The sequence below is a fragment of the Eufriesea mexicana genome, unplaced genomic scaffold (assembly GCF_001483705.2).
Source record: "Eufriesea mexicana isolate 0111107269 unplaced genomic scaffold, ASM148370v2 scaffold107, whole genome shotgun sequence".
NCBI lineage: Eukaryota > Metazoa > Arthropoda > Insecta > Hymenoptera > Apidae > Eufriesea > Eufriesea mexicana.
This window is the reverse complement of record NW_016908335.1, coordinates 1,244,435-1,253,584: the sequence shown is the minus strand read 5'-3', so window position 1 is coordinate 1,253,584 and position 9,150 is coordinate 1,244,435. Positions and strand designations below refer to the sequence as shown.

The 9,150-nt window shown below is 49.2% G+C and overlaps 1 protein-coding gene across 1 annotated transcript in view; it reads right to left on the bottom strand.

The window, feature by feature from the left end:
- Positions 1-9,150, bottom strand: part of LOC108555306 (dipeptidase 1) — a 68,873-nt gene that overhangs the window by 25,369 nt on the left and 34,354 nt on the right. Inside the window, exon 5 of the mRNA XM_017910884.1 lies at positions 5,839-5,908. Within this exon, the coding sequence (XP_017766373.1) occupies positions 5,839-5,908 (70 nt within the window). The remainder of the gene's footprint in view (positions 1-5,838; positions 5,909-9,150) is intronic.

The window sequence follows — 9,150 nt, the reverse complement described above, 5'->3', positions numbered from 1 at the left end:
AGTGTGTTCTCTCGAACCCTTCAGCCAGGTTCTTATAGACCCTATGACGATCCCTTGCGTCAGTCAGTCCTGCTTCGAAAATTGATAATCTTGATGGTTCCTCGAAGCAGACATAGATCCCGATTCAGGGTGACACCATCCAAATAAAGACTCCTCTCACAGTTTATTTCACACCACCAAGAAATATAAAATATCGTGGTAAATATCGGATTAATAAGTCGAAACGAACTTTTGATTCCGATTTGTAGGAAGGATTTTAGTAAAACTAGGCTCTTTGCTTCTGGGTAACTTCTCTATTCTCTTCGTACTTTGGTCGGATAGTGCCCCAAAAACGCATCCCTCGCTGTTTTATAGGACGTGTCCCCTCTCCGTCGCCTTGTCTTCGCGTGTCCGTAGCTTCTTCCGCTGAGCTCCAGTCCAAACGGCCCAGCTTGGTGTCTAACATCCCCCTCTGTGCCTGTTGTCCTTGGGCCCCGGCGAGGCCCTCCTAGAACTCCAACGGAGAGCTGTCTCCCGCCGGAAGACAATAGGCCGCGGTGAAAGTTGCCCACAGATTATATGTTATATTTATCATCCGGTTATCACTGCTACGGCTCGTCACTCACTGCGGTTATCACTGCTACGGCACGTCACTCACTCTGCCTTATCGGTAACCGGAGCTCGTGTACTCTTACGTACTCCTACATCCTCTTACACGTTCCCGGGCCCCAAGGCCCCGGGTCGAGCTAGCCGAGTTTACGCCTTTCGATGGTCGACGGGAGTTTTAACCGGATTGTTCTTTCGTTAGGTGGGATTAACCTGGGCCTGCTTAGCATGCAAATGCTCGCAGACGCTGGCGCCTTGTCCGTCATGGCGGAATTTCTTTCGGGTAGCTCTCGATATCCGGGAACTTTTTAATCGCGTTAAGTCACGCTGCAGTTTCCAAGTGTGTCGCTGCCTCGAGGCTGAGGCTTAAGTGGTCCATGGGTTCCCTCGGTGGAGCGACGAATCGAGCTGGAGCCGGGGTCTTCGTGCATGGTGCGCGTCGAAATGAAAATCGATTCACGGTTATGTTTGTCGAGAGGCGACGGGGGAGGGGGTGGCAAGCGAAGAAGTTAATAAAGGGCCGGTGTCGGAAAGTTTAACGGCGTTGATGAGATGGTCTATAGATTCTCGAAATTAAGATCGGCACCGAGGAGGAATGATAATGCAGTTTTAAGGAGCCTTCGCGTGGTAAAGTAACGGGCGATCGCTCGCCACGGAAAGTCGAGGAATTAATAACGAGGATAGTAGCAACGAACTCTCGATTCGCGTTCTCTGTTTCCATCCCCGGGCTTGCACAGCGTCGTCGCAATTAACGCTTCGGAATATCGAGCTGTACGATTAAAAGTTCTCGTTAAAAAACTATCGGCCATTCTTTACACGTGTACGAAATACACCCGGCTCCTGGCCTTCCTTTTTCCCTCGACGATATTGCCCCATTGTTCTCCAAAGTCTCTACGCTGGGGCATAATAAATCATGTTCGCGATCTTCCGTTCTGCCTCTCTTTCGTCCCGCTTATGATAGCGTCGCTCGATTCGCTCGGACATCTAACGGGTAATTAATCACCGGAGTAAATAATCGATCGATCCATCTCCGAATATTCCGGGCACGTTCACCCTTCGAATCGAATAAACCGTGCAATTTGCTACCGGTGCCCGTGTCGCGAATGCAAAAGCTCGTCATAGGTAATGGAAGCGCCGTTAAGACGGATTCAAACCTAGTCCCGTATTTCGCTCCTCCCGAAACGCATCTCTCGCCGTTCCTCCTTCCATTTCTTTCGATTCCCGACGTGGCTATTAGCCGAAAGCATCGACCCGTGACCGAGTGTGCTTTTAGCCTCGGTCTGATCAACGATCCGTGGATCCACTCTATTTTTTCACTCTGCTCTCAGCATTTCTTCGACTCGCGCGTGTCGATACTGGCAATCGCGTATCGTTGGAATAAAAACACAGTGGAATTTTGAAATTTTGCGAGAAAATGGCGCTAGCGTTCACAGAATGTCACGAGGAACGTGTTCGCCGAGAGAGATGGCCTGTTAGGCCTCGAGAGCGGCAGGTATTTCCCGAGAGCCTGTAATTGCTTGGCGAGAGTTACGTTTTCCCGAAATTTGCCACGACTTCCGGCTGCGAGACAGAACCCACATTTGCTCGGACAGCGACGCCTGGCCGGAATTGCTCGCAGCTTCATCGGGGTCGGACAGGATACACCGAATGTCCTCTTCGGGGAAATTCATGCTCGTACTTGCGCTCGAGTTTGCGGCCGCGGATGGTCGATCAGACCGTGTTCTCGGTTGCTCGTTGCAACGACCCGTGTTCGCGTTTACGCCGGTGTTTGTTTCGTAACGCTGGGTGTAGCCTTCGAGTTCGCCGCGGAGGGTAGTTTCTCCGCGGTCGCGACCGGATATACGATTACCGCGCGACACCCTTTGAACACGGTAACCCGATAAGCGGGAACAGGCGAGAACAAAAGTAGGAATTTTTCTGCTTTATAAATGGAGATGGGGTCCTTCATCCGCGTCGAGCATTCTTTCAACGGGGGTGTATTTCTTTGCCTTCCCGCCACCCTTCTTTATTTCAATCTCCTCGTTCCGGTCCCTTTAACCGAGCCGTTTCTGCGCCAGCATGTCAGCCATTTCGCGGCCTCGTTCGCGTCCGACGAGATGGAGGAAAGTAGCCGAGTAAGTAACCGAGAAAGCAACCGAGAAAGCAAGCGAGGGTTGAAACGACGGGAACCGGCGTACGTCGAGTCGGAGGCCCGTTCCACGACCGGTTCGACCAAAGGGTCGTGAAGCGTGCAGTCCCGGGATCGCGGTACTCGCGCGGAGGGCTAAACGGAGACCGTAGGTAGCTCGGGGCTCGATATTAAATAGACAGAGCACGTATCGCGGAATGAAAACGGCGAACGGGGAAGAAGTAACTGGAAAAAAGTACCGGTCGGGCTATATCTCTTCTTTTTCCGGCGAGACCGTGTGGAATTTTTATCGAGTGCTTGAGGGAGCTGTTTATTACGCAGGTGTGGGTGAGAAATGGTGTAGCCGCCGAATGAGGTATAAAAGAAAAGTGGAGGATCGTATATAAAACGTCTCGGTGCACAGATGAGGCCGAGTGGAAAAAGAGCTGATTCTTCTTGGGGTTAGATACACGCGCGCACTGGTACACGGACGTACGCGAATTCCGTGGGAATTCATGGAAAGCGCGTTTAATACGGTAATACGGCAGGTTGGCCGTTTATTCCGCGAGAGAACAGGCGTCTGAAAGTGTATCGTTCCCACGAACCGATCCACGCGAATTTCAACCCGAACCCGGTTTTTCCCTCCGAAAAGCGCGCTCTCCGCCATTCGTAATTCTCGCCGAATATTCGAATCGTCTCGGTCCCCCGCTTTCAATAGCCCGGGAAAGTGGGAGGAACGGCCCCGTTCGTTAGATGTACATCGGTGAATCCGTGGTGTGTCTCAGGCTGAAACGACGACCCGACGTTAGCCGGCTGACTCGTTCTTTTCTTCGCGTAAACCGGCAGCAAGTTTCGCGGATAATACGGGAAAGTTGCGGAACGAGATGCCGGCGAGGAAAAGAATGGAAACGACGGGGGACAATCGCGGACGAAGCATCCGAAATTTCGCGGTGAAAACTTAAAATGGACTCTGTACCACGATTTTCCGCGGATAGAGGCGGAAAGAGAGGAAACGCGGAGCAAATCTCTGAACGCTGTTTGTCCGATGTTCCCGCGTTCCCTCTTTTTGCTCTTCCTGGGGGGCGCGTCGGCCGCAATTCGGGCAGGTCGCGCGAACTTTTCGAGAGGATAAAGAATCGAGGGTAGACGACCAAGAGACGAGCGAAACGAAAGGAGAGGAAAGGAGAGGAAAGGAGAGGAAACGAAAGGGAACGAAACGAACGTTTGGACCGGTTTGGAACGGTTGCCGGCGCTTAACGAAGCTAAAGCGATCGCGGGAAAACGTAAGCGCTCTTCATTGAATATTTAAACGACCGTCTTTTCTCTCCCGTCTTCCTTTTTCCCTTCATCCCGAGCGTGGAACTTTTTCGCGACTTAAGTCGGGACCACGGCTTCCGAGTCCTTTCTCGTACATTTCTCTTTTTCCACCGGTACCCACATCCCCGTTCTCTCTCCCCCCTCGCTCTTCGTCTCAGTTTATCTTTTCTCTCCGCCCGGAACAGCCGCGAGGAAAGTCAGCTTTTGTCTCGACGGTTTCGCGGAAAGAAATTGCAATATCTACTCGACACGGTGCATTTTCGCCGTTAACTAACGAACATCCTTCGTGGCTATCCGTTTGCCACGGCGTCGTCCCCCCTGGAGACGTCCGGCATCCCGTCTGCTCAGCCCGCTTGAAAAACCCGACGGTTCCCCCGCGAAAATAATTAGATCGCAACGAAATTGACTAAGCGCCAGGGACACGCCGCTAACCAGGGGATAATATTTTATCCCGATCTTTCGGTTCTTGCCCGTCGGGCACGCTTCTGGTTCGTATCGCGGTCAGAATCCCGGAGTCGTTTCTCATACGTCTCCCCCGTCGGCGAACATCCCTCGGGGCTGTCTGTCGTTTTTCTGACATTCGGTAAATAGAACACGCCGCCGAGCACTCGTAACTTTGCCCAAGTATACCTGACTTTCCGAAGGAAAAAACGCACTCGAGCTGAACTTGAGCGTGGCGCATCGTCTTAATCGTTTCGAGATTAACGTCATTACGCGAAACGACGCCGCGTCGTTTAACCCACACCAGTGGAATTACGTCTCTCGAACGCGAGAGCGCTCTCCAAATTATTTTTCACGCGTCTCTCTGATCCTTCCGCGTTTATATCCCTATTCCGTCGAACAACCGCGCGTTTTCGGTAATATCGCGGAGCAAATTCCATTTCCAGATCTCTCTTCCTCTCTCTCCCTCTCTCTCCCTCTCTCTCTGTCTCTCGGGTGAAATAGTCTCGGCGTCCCTTCGTTTTTTCCACCCCCGGATCGACGAAAGTTCGACAAACGATATTTACGTGGGACGCATAAGCCCTACGTTCGCGCGAGTCTTCGCCTTTTGAAAATGGGACTTTACCATTCGAGGTATGCGCCGCTTAAAACGCGAACGATTGTTCCTCCGCGGCTGATCGATGCGGCCCATAATTTTCTTTCGCACAAGGCCAACGTTCGCCCGGGAATTCATGAATACTTCCACGCGAATACCGCGAATGCCAACGGGTAATTTTCATAAATAACTCGCGTTTCAAACTCCGCCCGAATTTCAAGATCGAATATCTCGGCTTACGTAACCGTCCCTTTTTCTCTCAGCCTCTGAAACGTGTTCCCCGTGTTTCCGCCAGCCATCGATTCCTCCCCTGAAATTTTCATCGGATTCCTCCGCGATTACGACCGATCGATCCGGCAGGGACCGGAGAGCACGACGGATTTGGGACTCGATGGCAAGGGAGAGACGGCTAGCTAGACGGCAAACGGGTGTCATTTGTAACGAGTAACCGGAGAGATGGACGTCTGCCGGATATTTTAATCCGACGTTCCGAGCAAAACAGCGGGTCCAGGTCCGCAAAATCCTGGAACCAACTCCGCATCTACTCCTCGCTGCAAAAACCCACCCCGACTAGTCTACCCTCGAGCAACACGCGAGTCCCCCTCCCCCCTGTTTCTTCCTTCGTGCCGAGTAATTCGCGTCGATTAGCCAGGGGGGTTGGTGGTCGGCTAGCGAAGGCACGAGAGGCTCGTGGCCAACAGGTGTAGAATCGTCGCGGAGTTTGGGTGCTCGTTAGACGGCTATTCGGAAGGACAGGCTGTTGAGGGACAAACAAAAGTTTCTTTCTACTCACCTTGCCGAAGTTGGAGAGACCACCGATGCGTGCCACTTGGCCGGGTTCATCCGCTGTGCTGCATTCTGCCCTAACGAACCAATAGGTCAGTAACTCAATGGCAACAATCCTCGGCATTACTGTCGTACAATGCCCTCTAATCATAGAGTCCCACGTTCCTAATACCGGGCAACGCGGCTAGAATTGTCCGTCGAAGTAATGACTGCGGAGATTGCGCTTGTCTCGTATACAAACGTCTCGATTCTCAGCACCAGCGTCTGGGAGCATCGGGAGCCTTCGATCGATCGGGTCGCGTCTTGATCGTTAAAATAAGGGCGGGTTGGGAAACGTGGATCTCTGTCCGTGGCCGATTAATCGCTATTATCTTGACGAATTTGCCAAGGACGATAACGTTCGTCGACGGATTCGTAAACATCTCCCGCGTTGATAGGATTACCGGGAGACCTGCTAGGTGCGGCCCAGCCGGCACGGATTCCGAGGAGTCTCGGGAATTTCGGCACGATTATCGGTATTAGCACGATGTCCTCTAAGCCGGCAAACGGAACGATACCACGTCCGCGATTCCGAGTGACGCGATAATCGATGCTCGGAAAGGGTACCCGCGAGCGATGGACCAGAGATTGGACCAGATATTTGATTCCATGTTTAGGTTATCAGATACTTCACCGATTTTTTTTATCCATGATACTGTAGCGACCATCATTCTCACCCTCGCCACTAGATGGATTACCTCCTATATACCTTTCTATATATAATATACGTAGGATCGGATTTTGGGTGGATGGACTTAAGATAGTATCGTTGGTCCCTTAACCCTTTGCACTGGACGAATTTTTGGCTAGAGGAGAGTAGAAACTCAAAGATTCTCTACTAAAAGAACTGACGATACTTTTTGCAGCAGTAAATAAAGAATTGTAGAATTATTTCTTTTTTGGCTAGAGGAGAGTAGAAACTCAAAGATTCTCTACTAAAAGAACTGACGATACTTTTTGGAGCAGTAAATAAAGAATTGTAGAATTATTTGATTTCGATACCTCGCACATTGTTACATTGCATTAAATTTGATATATTAATTAATATCGATCTTCAAAATTTTATGAAACGGTGACTGGAGCTCATCTCTCGAGCGCAAAGGGTTAATGGAATAAAATAAGCTTATAAACATAATGACGACTATGAAACAAGAGAGATTCGCTATGGGCACGCTCTTCTGATCTTTCTTAGACTGACTTGAACTTCTTGCATACTCTCTGATTGACACACTGGCACATTCTTAAAAACTGCAAAAAGACTGGCTTAAAGAACTCTTAAAGACTGACTCGCCCGCGCCCTTGCATCCTTATTTACACCATTCATTCTGTCCTTTTTCATACCCAGGTTTTTCTTCCCAATCATGCCCCTTTTCCACGCAGCCTCGGTGGGCCAGGTACTTCAACCACTCTGAACGCATCCCTAAACTTTCACTGGACTCTACCATAAATATTCTTTGCAGTCAATCCTCGTTCCAATCCTACATATATAACTTCCCGTGCTTGCAATAGTATCTCGGTCTGAGGCAGGGCCTGCTAGGTAACCTTACCGACGAGTCCATTAGCAGGCCCGAGACGAAACGCTTAACCCTTTTCCTTTCATAGTACCTGCAACCAGCCGACTTCAGCAACCGTGGGGGAGGACCCCCTACAATACTATGAGCGAAAGATCCTATTTTCTACTACGATATTTGTTTCCATGTGTACGCATCCGTGGCAACGTATGCTTCGTCCGTGGCTAAGAATCCTTCCTAGCTAGACCTATTCAGAGCAATTAACGTAGAATTTCGTATTTATTAAAAGTAATTATACATTTTACTCGCATACGCTCGCTAGCACGCTTTTCCATGCACTGCCCTTTCGCGCAGTCATTCTCATTTTTTAAAACCCTCACACACGTATTCGCACACTCTCGTAACTAGGAAAACGACCATTCGCGTTCCTCACCCAAACCCAGGAACTTAAGAAATATAAATACACGCTCGCTCCTACCGCACAGTCCAAGCACTTCACTCCGCATGCAATGTCCACATGCAATGCATTCGCTCACCCTATATTAATTAATTATAAACTTCGTTAAATTAATATTCCAATATGTCGGGACTGCAAATGCGAACGATAAGACAATTCGTAATATTCATTCTCAAACACTGAGTCAATGGCAGACTGTTTTATCTCTTTATTATCAGAGGCTTATTATCATGATTCGCGGACAATTTAGGCCATTTGAGGACCACTTGTGTCAGTCCCTAGTAAAGGACAATAAACCTCTGCTGGATGAAAGGCATACCAAATTTATTTAATCATCAACCACGAAAGTCGTCGAAACACACCCCTAACAGACATACAGAACCAACAGAAGGATGCAATCAAACTCATAAAGACTCTGATACACGGGACATGTCTAGTGAAAAACGGAATTCAGCATACGCAATTCACAATACAGACATCGTTTATTCTCTGTATCATAGTGTATCAAGAGGATAATTGAACTATAATCCGATCAACGAAACGAAATACCGAATGCAAGGATTGTACATGACGAGTGCGTGATCAGACTAGAGCCAATTCGCAGTACCTGGGCCCATTGATTACGTGGAACATTTTGGGGAACAGTGTGTAAGGGGGGTTTACTAATATTCAACAAGAACTGGCCACTAATACTCTTTCTTGAAAACTGTCTCTCAGTAACTCCTCTCAACTCACTGTCTTGGAACTGTCTAGAAACTGTCTTGGAACTGTCTAGGAACTGTCTAGGAACTGTCTAAGCACTGTCTCGTACGTTTCTGAACCTGCCCTTTTAAGGATGGATCTCCTTTGTTCATTGATCGCGGATCAAGGGGATCGCCGCTTCGATTTGAGACCCCGGTTATCATTGCTACGTGCTCCTCACTCACGCCGCCTTATCGGTAACCAGAGCTCGCCTAATCTTATATATTCTTACAAGTGAAACAGCGTGAATTCCGAATATTCTTTCAAATTCTTCGGTTTATTCCGATCTGACGAAAAGTTCACGATAACTGAGCAGAAGTCGTTGCTGAAGGAGTGGAAGCTCAAGAAAATGGACCAATGTCTGCAGACCACTTAAGACCACTTGACACTATGTTCTTTCAAATTCTTCGGTTTATTCCGATCTGACGAAAAGTTCACGATAACTGAGCAGAAGTCGTTTCTGAAGGAGTGGAAGCTCAAGAAAATGGACCAATGTCTGCAGCCACTTAAGACCACTTGACACTATGCCGTCCGGTGGCACCACGTTGGTGTCATGCGAAAACTATCCAAC